The 20,433-nt window shown below is 34.3% G+C and overlaps 1 protein-coding gene across 5 annotated transcripts in view; it reads right to left on the bottom strand.

The window, feature by feature from the left end:
* Positions 1-1,181: 1,181 nt before the first annotated feature.
* Positions 1,182-20,433, bottom strand: part of ARHGAP5 (Rho GTPase activating protein 5) — a 42,762-nt gene continuing 23,510 nt past the window's right edge. For 4 of the 5 annotated variants that reach the window (XM_070940386.1, XM_070940397.1, XM_070940414.1 and 1 more), the window contains 6 exons: positions 14,360-18,249; positions 8,905-9,052; positions 8,608-8,685; positions 7,135-7,266; positions 6,287-6,392; positions 1,182-4,976 (listed from right to left, as the gene is read on the bottom strand). In XM_070940386.1, coding sequence (XP_070796487.1) covers positions 4,646-4,976; positions 6,287-6,392; positions 7,135-7,266; positions 8,608-8,685; positions 8,905-9,052; positions 14,360-18,079 — 4,515 coding nt within the window. In that variant the 5' untranslated portion in view covers positions 18,080-18,249 and the 3' untranslated portion in view covers positions 1,182-4,645. Of the gene's footprint in view, positions 4,977-6,286; positions 6,393-6,454; positions 6,712-7,134; positions 7,267-8,607; positions 8,686-8,904; positions 9,053-14,359; positions 18,250-20,433 lie in introns of those variants that run through there. The other variant, XM_070940425.1, reaches the window with a different exon arrangement.

The raw sequence follows: 20,433 nt of genomic DNA, 5'->3' as shown, positions 1-20,433 counted from the left end.
ATCAAAACTACTACTTTGCTTTATTTTAGGACATTATTTTTTATATTTTAGGACATCATTTTTTAAAAAATTCTTTTCACAACTCTGGATTTACATATAAAAGTATCAGCAATGCTTCATTGGTATGTTATTTTCTTTAGATTGCTCAGCATAACCAACAAACTCTTTGGAAAGAAAAATCCTCAAAGCTGCATGTAAGATTAATTCTGTTAAGTTTTTCCATTGTCATTTTAAATTATTCCTTAGAAATACCTAATATGTGACATTCTGCAGATCCTCTATTGCTCCATTTCTTCCAATACCTTAACTCACAAAACACCTTCATTTAAGTGTTGATAGCTCTTGGTGGTTGGAGGCTTCAATTAACATTTCTGATGGATGTACATGATATATATACATTTGATTGATCAGAGTAAATTTATATAATATTGCTCTGATCAATGAAATTCATGCAGGTCAAGAGAAGTGTTTCATTATCATCATCTTGCAGCAGCCCATTCATTCTGCTGGAATGCCTCCCCCCAACCCCACCCTGTATTACAGCTGAATAAATTGAGCAGTCTTAATTGGTCTTTTAATAATAGCAAAGTATACATTTGACAAGAAAAAGCATTAATGGGTAGCCAGAGACCAGTAACTAAAAAAAAAAACCTTTTTACATTTGGCAAAATCAAAATCTCCATGGTTTTCCTGGCTTGAGCAAGACCCCAAGCAAACTACTAAATACACTGCCTAACAAAGATTTTGCTTACTGAACACTTTTGGGTGTATCTTACAGGTTTTTGGCTGGTTCCCAAATTCTAAAGCTCTCTACAACATTTAGGAGGCTAAATTGGAAGTCTAATTCCATCTGCCAATGACCTCTGTTCCAATTAAATACAACTCTTATAATTTGTTGAACTCAATTCCAAACATTTTTACTACTGTATTTATTTGAGATAAAAGGAGCAATTTGGCTCTTCTAAAGTTGAATATAAAACTGAATATTATACACAGCAGGCATCTTAATGTTTTATTCATTGCAATCTGCATACAGATAAACTTCACCAATATTTACCGGTAACTCACTGCAGCATTTTGTAAACTTTGATAAGATTACATAAAAAGAAACTAAGTGTTTGTATATTTACTTATAGTTTCAGCAAATATATTGATTACTGTAAAAAAATGAAATCACAATGAAAGTGGAGGCCTGATTTATTTAACTTGTCCAATTAGTTCATTACTTTACAATTTAAGAGAAATTAAAACTAAACTCCAGTACCTTGAAAACAAAACAAGTCAATGGTAGTTTCTAGCAACCAGTAGTCAAGTAATGCAGAAAACATACATTGGAAAATGCTGCTTTTCATTAAAGTTGCATACTTATATTTACATTATTTCAAAATTCTTAGTCTGAGTGTAATGTAAAAATAATTTCTAAATCATTTAATATAAAATGCCACTCACATGTCTTCTTGGAAATAAGTGCTATTGAGTTCAATGGAACTTACTGTTATGCAGGTGGATATGACTGCTGTTTTAATGTGTTTTGCATGTAACTAAATATATTTATAAAATGTTATTCTATGCATTAAGCTTAGAACAGCATATTAACCACAGTTAAGATGTATTCCCTAATAACTAAGTTTAGGATTACAACTTAAGTTTACAACCCATTTTACTGATCTTAATGGAGTTACATAAGGATAACTGTAGGATTGTAGCCTAGTTACACATATTTCAGTAACATACAAATGTAATGAAGGTCAGTGTGAGGGATGCAGGTCAAACTGACAGCTGTTGAGCACTATTCACGTTGTTAAAAATGACTGAATTTACAATACTAGTAGTTCATGATTTGAAACTTCAGAAAAGATACAAGGTACAATGAAGGTACTCCATCTGTTAAAATGAATGAGCTAAATTGCTAGATGTCTAGCAATCATGCGTTAAGTCTTTTTGTTACGGTATGGTAAGAATCTCAAATTATTACAAGAAAGCTAGCTTCTAAATACCTCATTGACGAATTTTCCTGTTATTGAGCCATCAATTCTGCTTAAGGGGAAGTTAATGTGTGCATACAAACACCTAGAGTAGCAGTTAAAGCAAAAGCAGGAGGTCAAAAAATGTTGCCGAGTGCTCCGAAAAGGATCCCAAAGATTTTAATTTCAGAATTAAAAAAGGCAAGCAATACTTGAGTTTTTTAAGGTTATAATGGAACTTGTAATTATGGAGATGATTCAGATTTAAATCCTAGTGTGAATTCAAAATGCTGTCATTGGGTAATGGGGTATGCAGACACAGATATACTTATGCCCTGCGCACAAGGGTGCCGAGGATAACCAAGAAGCATGCCCTTAAAGATAGCTAAGAGCAGCACTGAAGCAAATTGCCTACACTCTCGATGAGTAAATTATTAATGAAAAACATACTAAAATACAAAAAGACAATTCTAAACAGAAATCAAATTTTAACTGTCATTGTGCTAGAGAATACTCGTTAAAGGAATAAGGCTGAGAAATTTAAGCCTGTCTGCAAGAGGAATACGTGGTTTTTCCTGTACAGTTTGATGCTTTTGTCATACCATCTATAGTAGAAAAATAAATTCTTTAGCAACCTAGAAATCATTTACAAAATGCTTGCAATTTATTTTCTTCTTAAAATGCCTCTGTTAAACTAATGGCTATAAATAAAAGCTATTTAAACAGCAGATGATGTAAAACAAATTAATGCTACTACAATTACAGGACAAATTTTATTATTATATTTATATCCTGTGTGCTTTGAATTGGAATAGAGCATTTTGTTTTTTGTAGAAAAGATAATTACTTGCAAGAATATAACACAAATATCAAGGTAATTTATAATATACAAATATTTTAACAGCAGCCTGGGTTATGGTATCTTAAGTATAATGGTAATGTAAGTCATAACTCTAAGTACAATACCTAGGACATAACGAAAAAGGCAATTTTTATTTCAGAAGGCCAAAGACCATAAGAATCTTTAAAAAGTTTTTAAAATCAAAAATTAAATTACCTTAGTATTCAAAAATGTTCTACATACCGCAACTGATAGTAAACAATTGAGATGACAACAGTGATAGTAAAGTCTCCCAACTAATTCAGATATTGCCATGGTTTTTTTTCCTAAAGCTTATTCTTAAAAAAAAGTATTTTGCAGATGAAAGAAAAAGTTGGTAAGGAAAACTCAAACCTGGATGCAAATTTCATTCTGCTTATGGACTAACTTTTACCCATTCATTCTCTCTAAAGATTTCTTCCAGAGGTGAAAAATGATCTCTTTAGGGACATTGGAAATCTGCGTAAGTTGGGATCTCTCCACTGAATCACTTGTGTAGATGAAAGAAACCCTTCCATTCGTGGACAGAAATCTGAGCCAATTCAAATATTTTAAACCATTCCATTTTTTCCCCATAACTAACCTTTCATCACATTTATTAACTATCAACTATTAATCAAGAATGTTTAAAAATTAAGCAGCATTCTTTAACAGAGATATTTGTACCAATATAAAAAAGAAAAATAATTTTAAATGGTGCAAAAGTTATTTTGAAAATATAGTACAACAGCTCACAGGAAAAAAAAAATGAACACAGGTATCTTTATATATACAAATTTAGATGCTTCAGTACCCAAAGTATTTATTGCTATATATTAGCAATGCTTTTTATACCTTTAGAGGGCCACAGAAAAATAGATACAGTGTATATGTTAAATTTATGGTCTAGATTGTTTGGTTTAGCAAGTTTATACTACAGCAAAGTTCTCATTTAGGTATGAAAAGTTATACAGCCTTATATGAAATCATCAAATTATTCTCTCTACACTAAATGAATTTCCTAGTGGGAAAAATTAAAATATAGAAAATATATTAGGCTTACAAGACCTTCAATGATCTTTCAAACATGCAGTTTACAGAATTAACAGTATTATAAAAAGTTTCATTAATTAATGCAAATTAAGGGAAAAGTAGATAATCGTAACATATTTGCACAGTGCTTAACTCACTTTTACAATAGCATGTCCTTGGTATTGTGCTACAAGAAAAAAAATCTAAAGCCCTCAACAAAAATATCCACAGGTTTAAGAGAAAAAGAAGTATGGGAATGTGGCATTTATAACAGTGCAGTTTGTTTTTCCAAAATATGTTGCAATGTAGTATAAGTAGTTCATAATTTCCAAATAAGACATGGTTGTATTTTACGTGTAGGACTAAATTGGTATGAAAATGATGGGGAGGGGAGACAATTAAATAACAAAAAACAGCCCTAAAGCAGGCTGCAAGTATTGAATGTTCCATAAATGATTTATTTAATCATAACATTTCTATAGAAAAGTTTTATTCACAATATATTGTGACAAACTGTCACAGAAATGATAGTGATTGCGTAAATGTTCATGCAACAGCAGCTTTGCATTTTAGTTATTTCTGATTTAAAAAATTAAACCTCTCCAGTCATGCTAATCACATAATTTTGACCTGCAGTGTTATGAACAAGGTGGATAGAGTGACTACAAACAAAAATATTTTAGTTTAGGTTCAAATTCTTTCATAATGAAGTTGTCATTGTATCTTGAAACATGCACATCCAGTTTTCCTCTGTATCCATTGCCAATCATCTTCTTGTCAGTTGTTTTGTTTAAATAATCCCAAGAGGATCTGCTTGCAACTGTGGTTGTATTAGCTGAGGTTGTAGTGGTGGTGGTAACTGTAGTGGTAAAATTGGGTCCACCATCTGTACTGGATTCGAACCTGGAAGCTGATGCGCTACATTGTCAGACATTTCTGAAATTTCTCCACCATAGAAGAAAAATTGGCATTGTTGAATGACTGTTTCTATTACTGACTGAAGGATTTTGGTGGTTGACAGGAACTCCCTGTTTTCAAAATCAGGTCTCATCAAAGTAGGCCAGAAACATATAGATAAGTTATCTGCAGTCATTAGGTTGGTTCTGCTCTGTTGACTAACTCTATAATATGAATAAATGTATTGAAGAGTTAATATTTGACTGAAAATGTACCTGAAAATGTTACATAGCACTATATTTAATACAGTCAGCAGTTTTTAGACATTATATCCTGAACATAATGCAACAACAAACGAGGCTCAGTCATGTGCTTATTTTTAAAATACAAGAAAACAGGCATAATTACCGAAGAACTCCTTAAATCTACTATTTCTCTGCATGAATAGAAAAAGTAGAAAGATCTACGGTCTATTGAAATAGAGAAAATGGATTGTGTAAGTTGTTCATACAAATGCACTAGTGCCAAAGTTCTTGAACAAAACTATCAGCCTCAAGTTGGATTCTACCATTATGACCATGATTGTAATGAACATTTAAGCTATTTACAGCCACTTTTTTACACAGCTTTGTTTAAATAAAACATTTACACTATTTAAATGGTTTACATTAAAAACCGTGCATACGCTATCAGAAGTAAACCCAGACATTATGGGTGTCTATTTCCTACTAAGGTCTGCAGTGACAGGTTTGAAGGCTATCTGTAGCACACAATGACCAAGGCAAGATTATAGGTAGTCTTTGCTTAATAGTCAAAGTATGATGGATCCCCCAAAAAGGTATTTACAACCCAATTTTAAAGTTCCAACAGCAGCACATACACCTGTTATCATGTGATCATATTTTGGTTGTTTGGCAACCAGCTTACTTTTATGCCAGTTTGCAGCATCCCAGTCGCATAACCATGATTTTCAATTGGGGCTTGGTTTTTTTTTTGCCAGTTTCCAATGTCTATGTCCAGTTTCTGGCAAAAATACCCCAGTGGAATTTTACAAGATATAAATTACAGAACTTTTAAGTCAGCACAGGGAAGAGACATAAATCTCTTAAAAGAACTTTCCAACACCAGGTGCTATTACTAAGAAGAGCACCTCTACTTCTTATCAACTCTGTCAATTTATTGGTGGGTAAGTAAGAACTTCATATTCATATAAATGTAGACAGCCTTTCAAAATCACCTTTTTATTGCTACACCAACCCATTGATTCATTAAAACGTTTCATTTAATGATGTTTTACATCAATGGACAACACTGTAATACCCAACTGCTACAAAAATATGGATAAGGCTTTCATAGATCTTTCTAATTTACAGTTTAATTGTTATTTATTACATTTGTTTACCGACCATCTTGCACCAGATGACTTAATGTTTCATGCAAGCAACTTTATGCATAGCAGATTAATATGATTAATCTTTCTGACAAATATTAATGAAGTTATTTATCTGTAATTGATATTTGGCAAAGAAAATACCTGTTCAGATGAGTTATTACATATTTGAACACTTCATAATTCACTGGATGGAATTTCTTCACAATTTCCTTTAATTCATACAGTCTTTCAGTCTTATCAAGAATTTCTGTAAAAACAAAATAAAAACAAAATTTTAAAATAATAAGCATATAGCAGCTCAGTGCACTGTTTCTAATTTTGGGACCTAATATGTGCTGGGACACTATTATGAGGAATGTTAACCTATGTTAATGTAATAGCTGGTCATTAATTTTTTTTCATATGTAGGGGGCAGTAATAAAACTGATGAGTGGGTGAACATTTGAAGAGAAACAATCTGAAGTAAGATTTTAGAGAATTTTCTATTCAATAAATGTATGTGAACAAATTGCTAATTTCTCCTCTTCTGTCTCCATGAGCGGCAATCCTCTGGAGATGTGCAGGGTCTGTGGAACAATAATACAATCATGGTATCAATGAAGTCCATTCCATTGGTGGGCAGAGAAGTTTGGTTTCACCCCTTAAATAGGCAGAGTTCACTAGTTTAGTTTAGTATGGTATAGTAAAAATACAAATAATAAAATACAGGGCAAATAAAATATGGAGCAAGTTAATATTTAGAGTAGAAGGGTTAATTAATCAAGTGTGTATGGGAAGCTTTCTGTGATTACTTGAAATATTACCTAACAATAAAGGCATATAAAAGAAGTTGTAAAATGGGAAATATAAAGGCCCCCCCCCCAATAAATCTGTGAAATCCTCAAAAGGCACCAAACAGGTTGAAATGAATACAATACAGACTATAGTAGGTAAGAGATAGAAAATTGTTATCCATAACATGTACTCCATGAGGAAAAAAAATTACTTACTTGATGCTTCAACTAATTCTGGATGCAGTGAGTAAGGAATTAAAGGATCTGGGAGATCTGCAAAGAAAGCTTTAAGAGCTCCTGCCACAGCGTTTACTGTTACATCCATAGATTCCAGACTAATATTATGATCTACAAAGCAGTATGAAACTTGTATTAGGAATACAACAACTTCTACTATACATTTCTCAAGAGAATTCATTCACCATTAATTTTCAATTTAAAATATCCTTTCACAAGTATTACTAAGCCACTTCCTGTATCTATGTGCTTCATGTTTCCTATGTGAAGAATTCTGCATTTTTCTGCTAAAATTCACTCTTATTTTTCTAAATTATCAAGATTGCTAGAGGATTAGTTGCCTGACACAATTTTATATCAGATACAAATCTGATAACTTTAATGAATGAAATGCTTAACTAATTAATGAGTACAGGACCAACCAACACACTGCTTTCAATGTGTATTCTTCATTGTGTGCCTGCTTAATCTCTTCTAATCCCTTTCTCTCCAATGAATGCAAATATAAACATTAATTTCTCTTCTTGTTCATTATCCAGCACTGAGATGAGCATTCAAAAGGATAGGAGTGTGGCTAGAAGGCAAACAAAAGCCAGAGTTGTAAAACTGATTATTCTTGTCAGTTTTGGGTGGTAAGCAGAAATGCAGTCAAGTAATTTTCACGTGAGGTGGGCATGGCCAGGGTGGGCGTGGCCAGTTCGACAACACTTGTGTCAGGGGCGCCTGTGGTGGCCTGAGAGCTCTGCCAGTGAAAACGGAGCTTGGGAGGCAGCGCATGGCCCTCCCAAGCTGTTTTTGCTGGCAGAGGCACCACAGGCCGGTTCTTTGCTGTTTCCAAGGAGGCCCCGCGGGCCAGATCTAAGCACCCCGCAGGCCGAATGTAATATTTTATTATTTGGGAGGTTATAAAAGGTGTGCCATAAACAGTCTATTTTTATTATAAATCTCATGGGCTCTAAGAGACATTATGCAGAAAAAAATGTTTTGAAATTTAGTAAAATAAATTAAAATATTATACATTGAATTAAACATCAACATACCAACACGTACAGTACAGCTAACATATCAAACTAGTTTTTAATACATTTATATATTCACGTTATTCAATTTCTATGATTAGATTCTACAAAGATAATATGGTGGTGCAGTGGTTAGAGTGCAGTACTGCAGGCTACTTCTGCTGACTGCCGGCTGCCAGCAATTTCGCAGATCAAATCTCACCAGGCTCAAGGTTGACTCAGCCTTCCATCTTTCCAAGGTCGGTAAAATGAGGACCCAGATTGCTGGAGGCAATATGCTCATTCTGTAAACCGCTTAAGAGAGGGCTGTAAAAGTACTGTGAAGCGGTATATAAGTCTAAGTGCTATTGCTATCATAGAAGAGTTTTAAATACTGCACTAAAACAACATTACATAGTTATAACTATGTAATCATAACAAAGATCCCCATTACCTTGGTCAAATTGCTTTTGAATGTTGTCTTGATCTGTTTTATTACCACTAACACGATAGAGGCCTTCAGTACCCAGACCTTTGGGAAAAGAAAGAAAACATCGAAGGATGGAAGTCACTCACATAGTAAAAAAATTCTTCCAGCAAATACTTGATATTTTTTCTCATAAATACATCAATGTAAGCAGTCTTTAATTCACATTATTTATTAAAACAATATAAAATTCTAAATGAGGAACAAGTAAGACTTTCAAAATTACTTAACAGCAAGAATAAATATTTAAATGTAATTTCTTACCTGTATCTTCAATAAACTGCACACACTTCTCAACAAAGAGAGGGATAGATTTTTCAGGTGTAACCAGATCTTGTAGGGGCATCCCAAAGTAATTACTTTCCCAGTTTCTACGAGTTGGTGGATTGAATGTCTTTGTTTTCTTTTTTTGCTGCAACAAAACAGCATTAATGGTCAAGAATATTAGCTATTGAAATAAACATTCTCTAATAACTACATAATATTAGAAAGGCAATTTTTCATATGGCAATGTTCATCTTGAAGATATATAATTAATACAAAGAATAACCAAATTTGCCCACTATGCTACATCTGTCTGTATCCAGGGCAAGGATCCTGAATCTTTCCCAGGGCATGATGCAGAAAATAGCTACTGGTTAGTTTCTTATAACCAAACTACTATTTACCTGAATGCTACTTCTCATCCCACATCTAATCCTTATTAATGAACTTCAGACTATTTACTGCTCATGTCTTATATGTAAGCTTTTACTGGACAGGTTTATTTATTGATTTAGAAAATTTATATAGCCACTCAACCTGAATAATTGTTCATCTGGATAATATATATAAAATACTCCTACTCCCAAAAAACATTGTATAACCATGACAAATAAAAAATCTCAAGCATTTCAGTTACGAAAGTGAAAGCTTATTGTAAACTCTTGCCTTTTGGATTGAAATTATAAAATGCATTCATTTCCGACTCTACATAACATACAACCTCAAATTTGTACTTTTACATTCTCATTACATCTGCTCTCATTAATATGAGATATAATCAGACATAATATAATTTATTATTATATATTATTATTTTCTGGTAAAGAATGCTATGCTTCAACTTTCAAAATATACACATACAAGGCATGATATATAAAAACAGTATCTCACATAATACAACTAAAATTGTTAAAAGTTTATTAGAAAGAATTGTTATAGTAATGGTACTGTCAGAAAACAGAAAGCAAATTCCACCAGTATTACTTTGTCAAGCACCAAAAATTGTGAAGACTTTACCAACTAAAACATTCAAATTAGGAATTATGGCATATTTTAAACATTCAATTCCAATTTGATTTTTTTAATTGCATTTTTAATAGTGAATCTCTTGATTATTTTTAATGTGAGTTAAACAAGTTTACTATAATATCTATGTACTTAATCTCACAAGCCATCCAACTTGATAACAATGTTATTCCATTAAAATAAAGAAAGGGAAAAAACATTTATGGCCAACTGGCTGGTGATTTAGAAGCCATAAACATAAAATGTGTCTCCTTTTCCAAGTGGCACATTTTAATGCACTAGGAAATTTTAAATATTTTCTCCCAGAGATATTATTCCTTCATCTCAACCAGGGGTGTGTGGGTGGGTGTGCGCACATGCATATATACATATACTCAATTCTGAAGGGCACTATGGGGAGTGCATGATTTAAATGACGTGAATACTTTTATTTCATTTCAATTTTATTCCTGACCATACACACAGCTGATGTGAAACTTAACAGATGCTCAGTTAAGGTAAATACAGTGTATGGCTATGGTCCATTTACTTTTACTTTACTTTACTTTTATTAGACTTCTATACCGCCTTTCTCCTAAAGGACTCAGGGCGGTGTAAGCCATATTAAAACACATAAAATTTACAAAATTTAAAAACCATTAAAATCAAATATACAAAAATTTGGCCCACAAATTAAAAACTAGCATACACCCATTAAAATTCATATTCATATTAGGCCAGCCCGGCTTGTTGAAACAAGAGGGTCTTCATTTGTAAGACTGTATCTTATAATAAATACATTGTTAAAAATGTATTAATGCTTTCAAAATAAATATTAGATACAATCTTTTCCCGAAAATAAGACCTGGTCTTATATTTTCTGAGGGGGTCCAAAATAAGAACTCGGGCTTATTTTCAGGGAAACACAATTTCAGGGTGATCAGCCTGCCACAAAGGCGACTGGTTGTGGGAAAGCTGAGAGTCAGTGGGCCAGAGAAAGTGGCCGGCCGCAAGAGGCTAGTCTTCATGCAGCGGGACCTGCAGCAGACGGAGGCAGAGGCAAGAGGGGGGAGGCACACAATCCAGATGCCTGTGCGAGCTGCAGGAAAGCCGAGAGATGGTGGGACAGAATGGGCGGCCGGCTGCAGGAGGCTTGTCTTCATGTCTCTTGGCTTGCCTGCTTCTCAGGATCGCCTGCCTCCCCTGCACCTCTGCTTCCAGTGCTGCCGCATCCAGACGAGCCTCCCACAGCTGCCTGCCTGCTCCAGCCCGACTCTCAGCTTTCCCTTGGCCCACGCGGCACGTCCAGATCACCTGCCTCCCCTGCCTCTGCCTGCTGCTTGGACAGGTAATCAACTCACCTGCACTGCAAAGGCTGCAGCCGGACACCATCAGCCCCCACGCCCTCACTGCTCCAGTGCTGGCCCTGACCCCACGGGCGGATGACGATCTTCACTAGGGCTTATTTTTGGAGTAGGGCTTATATTAGGTGCATGCTTAAAAATCAGGCTAGAGTTTATTTTGGGGTAGGTCTTATTTTTGGAGAAACATGTTATATCAAGCTACTTAAAGTTATTGGGTTCATAATGACCATAAAGTCTTCCTGAGCTCAAGATTAAAAATAACTGTACAGGAAGCGTAAAACCTAAAAAGATAAATTTCTTGCTTTATTTACTTATTATTTTTATGAAATGTTTGCCGCCATCTCACTGTGAGGCAACTCGAGGGAACTTTTTACGTAAATCACATTCTTTTACCTCATGCTCTATCAATTTTACTTAAGGCACAATAATTTTAAAACTTTTTCAAGCAAGCAAACCTATTAAAAGTACAAACAATGCCTAGGAAATACTAGAGAATACTGTCTAGACAATGAAAAGTTTCCCTTTTTTAGTCAATAAGCCATTTCTCCACAGAATAAAAAGTTATTCTGAACAAATGTCCATACTTAAGAAAAATACATTAATCCAATTAAGCACACTGATTGGTCTTTTTAAGAAATAAATCCAACTACCATCATTCTTCAAAATCATAAATGTATATTTAGATATTGCTTATAATAAATACCAATATGTTAAATTTTGGAAAGCTTTATAGCTTTTAAATGTTTACATTATATACATTCAGTTCAAAATAAAAGGTAATTTAGACGCTGGCCTGCAACTTTCATTGACATATACAGTGGGGCAAAAAAGTATTTAGTCAGCCACCAATTGTGCAAGTTCTCCCACTTAAAAAGATGAGAGGGTCCTGTAATTGACATCATAAGTAGACCTTAACTATGAGAGACAAAATGAGAAAACAAATCCAGACAATCACATTGTCTGACTTGGAAAGAATTTATTATGATGGAAAATAAGTATTTGATCAATATCAAAAGTTCATCTCAATACTTTGTTATATATCCTTTGTTGGCAATGACAGAGGTCAAACATTTTCTGTAAGTCTTCACAAGGTTGGCACACACTGTTGCTGGTATGTTGGCCATTCCTCCATGCAGATCTCCTCTAGAGCAGTGATGTTTTGGGGCTGTCGCTGGGCAACACGGACTTTCAAATCCCTCCAAAGGTTTTCTATGGGGTTGAGATCTGGAGACTGGCTAGGCCACTCCAGGACCTTGAAATGCTTCTTACGAAGCCACTCCTTTGTTGCCCGGGCGGTGTGTTTGGGATCATTGTCATGCTGAAAGACCCAGCCACGTTTCATCTTCAATGCCCTTGCTGATGGAAGGTGGTTTGCACTCAAAATCTCACGATACATGGCTCCATTCATTCTTTCCTGTACACGGATCAGTCGTCCTGGTCCCTTTGCAAAGAAACAGCCCCAAAGCATGATATTGCCACCCCCATGCTTCATAGTAGGTATGGTGTTCTTTGGATGCAACTCAGCATTCTCTCTCCTCCAAACACGACGAGTTGTGTTTCTACCAAACAGTTCTACTTTGGTTTCATATGACCATATGACATTCTCCCAATCCTCTTCTGGATCATCAAAATGCTCTCTAGCAAACTTCAGACAGGCCCGGACATGTACTGGCTTAAGCAGGGGGACACATCTGGCACTGCAGGATCTGAGTCCCTGGCGGCGTAGTGTGTTACTGATGGTAGCCTTTGTTACGTTGATCCCAGCTCTCTGCAGGTCATTCACTAGGTCCCCCTGTGTGGTTCTGGGATTTTTGCTCACCGTTCTTGTGATCATTTTGATACCATGGGGTGAGATCTTGCGTGGAGCCCCAGATCGAGGGAGATTATCAGTGGTCTTGTATGTCTTCCATTTTCTAATTATTGCTCCCATAGTTGATTTCTTCACACCAAGCTGCTTGCCTATTGCAGATTCAGTCTTCCCAGCTTGGTGCAGGTCTACAATTTTGTTTCTGGTGTCCTTAGACAGCTCTTTGGTCTTCACCATAGTGGAGTTTGAAGTGTGACTGTTTGAGGTTGTGGACAGGTGTCTTTTATACTGATAACAAGTTCAAACAGGTGCCATTAATACAGGTAATGAGTGGAGGACAGAGGAGCCTCTTAAAGAAGTTGTTACAGGTCTGTGAGAGCCAGAAATCTTGCTTGTTTGTAGGTGATCAAATACTTATTTTCCACCATAATTTGCAAATAAATTCTTTCCAAATCAGACAATGTGATTGTCTGGATTTGTTTTCTCATTTTTGTCTCTCATAGTTGAGGTCTACCTATGATGACAATTACAGGCCTTTCTCATCTTTTTAAGTGGGAGAACTTGCACAATTGGTGGCTGACTAAATACTTTTTTGCCCCACTGTACAATACTACACAACCTCCTGAATATTATCCAGCAATAAAGTAGCAATAAAATTTTTGACTTTGCTCCTTTGAATAGAAGATAGAAACAAATGATAATCGGAGTGTTGTATTCAGCACCAATATAATGTAAATTTTAATGTATTAATGTAAGAACCAAGCAGAAAAAACACCAAGGAGAAATCCATCAAAACCGACATGGCAAGCTACTATAAATAAATAGAGAACAAATCCCACACTCGCTGCTGATGTTACCTGATTGGGTAATGAAACATCTGCAAAGAAACAACCAAAGAGATTTGCCACTTAATAGTAAAAGAAATAGTAGTTAAACTGGGCTGATAAATTTGACTTAACTTTAAATGGTTCACTGCCAAATTATTTTCTCTGAAAATTAGCTTGGGTACAATCAACCACCACAATCAACTGTGTTCTAATTTCAAACACGCTTTTTGCTAACTTTAGTTGTTTCATATACTAACAAATAGCATTTTTTCCCTAAACCACAGTTCAATAAGAAACTAGTTTAAGCCAAGTCAAATTAGTTACTGCTGCTACAGTTGGAAGGAACAGAAATGGACCCCATTTATATCATAGTTAATATATCATGCTAACAGATTTTCATTCACTCAAAAAAGCAACATTTTGACTGTATTTAAAACATTTTTAAAACATACCTTCTTGTCTTCTTTCACTTTCTGTGTTTTCTTCTTCATCTTTTTATCATCCAGCTCTTGATCAGATGTAATTGCAGGGTTATCAATGCCACCTTTCCATGTTTCCACAGGGGATAAAAGTGGATCTTCTTCACTGCCACGATGTCTTCCTTTTCTTTTTGTTTTAGACATTGTAAAAGCTTCATCATCACTTGCATCTGAATGTGCTCTTCTATAATAAGATTTGGCTTTGCTGAACAATGTTTTAGATTTATATTTATATTTTGAGGGCCGTCTTTCTCCATGGGTCTTTGAAATTCTGTCAGGAAATCCATTTTCTTCCTCTCCTTGGGCATTATTTATAAGAGAGGAATTTCGAAATTTAATCATACGATTCTGACTATCATCTGGAGTTATGTAGGTATCATCAGCAACACCTCTGTGCTTAAAAATAGTGTCTATAGGTTCAGCATAGTTATCAGATTGTTCAAGATCATCAGATGGTGCCAAAATCATTCTAGTTTTTCTGGGGTATTGTTTACCAATACCTGCCTCAATGGTTTTTAATAGGTTTGGATCCAGTTTTTTCACATTTGTCTTGGTCACAATTGGTTTTGGCTTTATGGGAGGAGGCACTTTGTGGTTGCGTTCATGATCATGACAGTTAGGTGTACTGTGAATGGGATATTCATTACCTTCTACATCCAAACGGTATTTTGAGCGATCAGGTGTTGGGAGCAACTGTACCTCATCTCCAATTGGACTATAAGGAGGTGGGGCTTCAGTATCATCTTCTGAATCTGGGTAACAGTTGTAAGCAAGAGAACTTGCTCTAGGAGAATGCAAGAAAACATCTTCATTTGTGTGTGTTGTCTCTCGTGTACTATCAGAGATATAAGAATTTTCAATCATGTTTTTCTTCTCCAAGACTTCACTAAAGAACAAGGTGAAAACCTCAGTCTGACGATGATATTGAGATAACGAATACAGAGCTGTAAATTTAGCAGTAATCTCAGTTGCTATATGTTCACCTTCAGTCATCAACTCTTTGATAGCCTCATTCTCAAAGAAGTCTGCCTGACTGTCAGTAACAGCTACTAATTGTACAGGAATAGTATCTTGCACTTCTGAAAGAAATGCTCGAAGCATTCCCATAGATGCTTTCCGTTTAGCAGAATAAACTAGTATATAGCCATGAACAAGTTCATCTTTTCTTACACCAATTGAAGAATGATATGATAATATTGTAATCTGTATTCGCCTCCGTTTTTCACCTATAATTTTATCTAGCATTAGGGAATTATTCTGACCAGCCTGAGCAGCACTACAAGAATGAGAATCAAGGAAAGGAGAAAGAATAAGATCTACACTGAATGGATCTCCACACATAGCACACATAACAATTCTTAAGTCAGCTTCTGAAAGATCTTTAATTGTAGGAATAGGACTTACAACATCAAAATTGTGTTTAACTGCATCCAAAACACTCCTCAACGCTTGCTTTATCTGAGCCTCATTAAATTTACGTGGATAAGTACCAGCAGGCACATCAATAAAAGGACACTGCAACTTGTTTGCTAACTGCTGCCCCTGATGTCTCAGAATAGGTAAATTTTTGCTAACACTCTCTCGTTGATTGGCCAATATTAGAGTAAATGGAAGGTTGGCCATATACTTATCTCTTCTTATCTGAGAAGCTTCAGTCCTGATTTTTCCAATGGATTCACCAATAAAATTAAGTGATTCAATTGAATTAAACACACAGAAATATCCATGAGGTTTGAAGGCTGAAGTCCATAATTGGCTTAGAAGGTAAGGTGACTTAGCATCAACTGGTCTGAGGTCAAGTTCATATATTTTTCCATCTAAGGCATATTCATCATCAGTAGACTGTGTCCGAATCTCATTTGCCAATTCTTGTGCAAGACCATCTTTACCCAAAATGAAAATATTAACTTTATCGATGTTGGCACTATCATGATAAAAATTTAAACGACCATGGTCTAATTGCAGGAGGCTTCTAGCAAGTAAGTGTTCTACTTTAATGTCCATACAGCTTTGGCCACTGAGACATGTTTCTTTAGTGGGATGATATACAAAACCTATATGTTTAAGCAGAAGTGACTCTCTATCAGGTGCAAGTTTCTGTAAAGCTTTGTATCTAGGCTCTTCACTAAGAACTGCATGAATTTCACTCATTTTGTCAGAACTAGGTGTTGCATTCAAATCCAGGTCATAAAAGAGTTCTGAATGTTCAAAAAGCATTTCCTGAAATTCCTCTTTGGCTTTTTCGACTATTTCTCGTTGATGCCTACTATATACTTCTTTACTGTCAGCTTCTGTAATATATTTAAAAGCTTCATCTTCCATTACAAAACACATAACTTCCTCCCAGGGTTGCCCAGGAGAAATGAACTGAATTTTTTCAAGTGTTTTTTTGAACTTTTCCTTCATTTCAACTCTCCTTTTTTCTGATATTAAATGTTGCACATGATTTTGATATACCTTTTCAGCTTCAAGCATGCTCAAAAGGTCAAATGGAATTCTCCTGTCATTTACTTTGTCTATATGGTCAGTTTCATACCAGGGCGTTTTCCCCAGTACTACAAAGAATAAATGGAAATCTTGTTTTTTTTCCATTAATTTCAAAGCTTCAGGCCAACTCAAATGTTCAATCTCTTCAAGGTTTGACAGAAGTGTGTTAAAAGCTCTTGGTAATGTATTAATATATTCATCTCTTCTTTTTCTTATATGCTCTTGCTTAAGTTGCTCAATGTGTTTTGAAAATGTATTTTGGGCTTTGTTTGTTCCCTCTAAATTAATGTAATCCTCATAATCAGGATGATTTTTCAGTTTGTTACTAACAGTCTTCCATGTGGCATGATAGTCTCTCACAGTCTGCACAAGTTTCTCAAACTTATCTGTTGATGTCACAACAACTTGTCTTTGTGTTTTATAGGCATCTAAATAAGGTATTATTTTAGGCTTGCCACGAGTTTTATCCATCATTTGTATCAGTGCAGTGAAACACGTCTCCACATTGACATTGAATCTTGCAGATGTTTCTACTACAAGAAGGTTCTTCTTATTTGAAGCAAAAGCCTGAACTTCTCGTAAATAATGGTCCACACATTCGTCACATTTAGTTGCTGCTATAATTATAGGTTTTTTAGATTTTGAAAGTTGAATATAGAGGTTATTTACAAATTTAAGTTGGTCATCAAACTTCCTATTGCATCCTTGGCTTACATCAATACATAATAAAAATCCATCAATACTTAGCTTTCCTTCAGGCATTTGCTTTTGCTCAAAGTCTTGTTCCAATCCAAGCTGATCTGTGCAAATATACATAAGTTTTTCTGCTGACTGCAATTTGGTTGCAGCTGCACGCTTTATATAAGGTTGTAAGTTTGTACTACGATGAGGCAGAAATGTCTGATCATCAATGAACTCAGTTTGTTCAATAACATGAATTTTGCAATCTACTCCATCTTCTCCACACTGTATTACATCACCCCAATATAAAAAGTGATCATTATTAACAACACGACCACCAAAGTCAATTGTGCTAAGCACAGAGGTATGTTCAGGGTAATATTCATCTGCTTTTGACCGGACAAATCTATTGCACAAACATGATTTTCCAACTCCACAGTTTCCTTTGTCTTTTTCAGTCCCAGAAAGTCCAACCACACTAACAGCATAGGCTGGGGGACGAGGCTCTTTGTTCTTTGCCATCATAGTGTTCTTCTCATCCTTCTGTATTCACCAACACAACTGGGTGCAACGCTCATTCTTAAAAATGATGCCACATACTAAAATTTTATCTCCAAAGTTCAAAATTATTTTCAGTTCTTAAATCCTCATGATTGCAATAAATGTGGGTGCTCCAGATCAATTGCTCCATGATTCTGAAAGAAAAAGGAAAGGCAGTGTATCAATTACAATACTCAAAGTTTAATTTTAAATATTGAAATGAATTCTGACAAACATAATATTTTATTTTAAACTATTTTAAACAATAGTTAAACAGTATTTTAATTATTCCTCAAAATTTTCTCTTAGAATGCACACAGATAATCTTGTATTAGTGACTGAACAGTAAGGTTTCTATAGCTCTTTAAGCAAACAAAGTGCTCTTGGATTTTAATACTGAGAAGGAAATTAATATCTAACAGGGTGGATTTGATTTAAATCAAGTCAATTTAAATCACGATTTAAATCACTAGTAAAAAGGCTTGATTTAAATTACAATTTTTAAAGAGCAACTGTCATCTCTGTCCCACAGTAGCTCCTCCTGACCTGCTGTTGACTCACCAACAGTCCCAATATTGCAGAATATACAGCCTCATGCTACATAACTAAGCTCCATTTCATGCTGAATAAACTAAATTATTGATGTATCTTAAATAGAAAACTAAATATATTTTTACTTCAAAAGCATTTTATTAAAATAAATTTGATAAGTATTTTATTAAAATAAAATTGATAAAAATAAAAAAATCCGACAAATAAGAAAATTCTGATTTAAATAAAAAATCCAATTTAAAACAAAAAAATCCATTTTTTAAATTTTTTTTAAATCATAGATTTTTATCCACCCTGATATCTAATGTGGATTAAAGAATCTAATTTTAAGCAAATTACTTCATTGGAACTTGTTTCCAATTGTTTCCAATGAGGACAAGCCTAACCAATAAATAAATAATAATATATTGGACCACTGTTTCAGACTGAATCCTAAGTAAGCCAGATACTGTTGCTTGAAAAAGAATAATTAATAATAAACAGTGTACATATGAAACTTTTGCACTGATTGTATGAATCCTATCTGTAACAATAAATATTAAATAGGATCATATATTTAAAATTTAATAAAGTATTTGGATTAGAATATTAATTACAGCAATCAGTTAATATTACAAACTATTGTCTCAATGTTTTATTATTGTTCACTTCTATCCTCCTTCAAAAGACAGAATCAGATTTCAAAAAATCACAGAATTGAGACACTACGTAAGAACACATTTCAGTTTCTATTTTCATATACAGGTCATAATTATTATTTCTGATAATTATCAGAAATCAAAATGTTATTTCCATTTCTATAATACACATGCTTCTTTAAATTTTAGTTACTATATAACTAAATACTATATAAAAAATCAAATCTGTTTTAGATATTAGCAAAAACAAGCTTATTAAATGAAATTATCCAAATAATATTAATATTAAGTCATTGTGAAATCTTTCTAGCTTCTGCCAATATATTATATCCTGATCTCCTTTTCCATATGAAAAAATTAGTCACATACTAATATCCTGTGCTGAAGATTTATAAGCTATATCAATTCATTGAAATAAACAGAATAGCTAGATTAAATTTCAGATCTATGAATGTTTTAAGTAATTTACCAACAAGTGCAAATACACTTTAACTGAACTTCTGAAAATGGAGCCGGGGGGGGGGGGGAGGGGAGGAGGAAAATAGCAAAATTCAAAGTCCTTTAATATGAGCAGAAAAAAAAGTTTTATGGAGATGTGTTTGGGGGCTTCCAGTGAGGAATAGTGAACTGTTCTCTACTACATGGATCACAGAAGTACAATGGCCAAAAGTGGAAATTTAGATCAATTAATTTAAAAAGAAATAAAATTACACTTCCATCTTTGTAAGATTTTTTGCAATATATAGCAAAAGCATCATTATACTTTGGAAAGTTTGGAAAGTTTTTGTAAATGCTAACGGTTTAGATGAAATTAATTTAATGAAAAGGGTTTGAGTTAATTAGAAGATTCTTCCGCATTGGAAAAACATTTTTTACGTTTCAAACTAGTAACAAGACTTTGAAGGTTGATCATTAGAGGTCTCCAGATGACTACTTTAAATGAAGCATTTAATTTGTGGATTCAAGAAGTGATCAAGCTATTTAACATTATACTGGAACTAAAGGGTGTTATTGAAGAACAAATCCTTTTGATCGTAAGCGAAACAGACTTTATGAGGACTTAAAAATTATAACCTACAAGAAAGAGATGGAAATACTGGATTTTCAAATAAAATTGGATGATCATATAAAAATGTAAAAAGGTATTCC

The sequence above is a fragment of the Pituophis catenifer genome, unplaced genomic scaffold (assembly GCF_029215685.1).
Source record: "Pituophis catenifer annectens isolate HBS135680 unplaced genomic scaffold, rPitCat1.0.hap2 SCAF_1, whole genome shotgun sequence".
Classification (NCBI taxonomy): domain Eukaryota; kingdom Metazoa; phylum Chordata; class Lepidosauria; order Squamata; family Colubridae; genus Pituophis; species Pituophis catenifer.
Note: the sequence above shows the minus strand (reverse complement) of the source record. Positions and strands in the feature narration are given on the sequence as shown.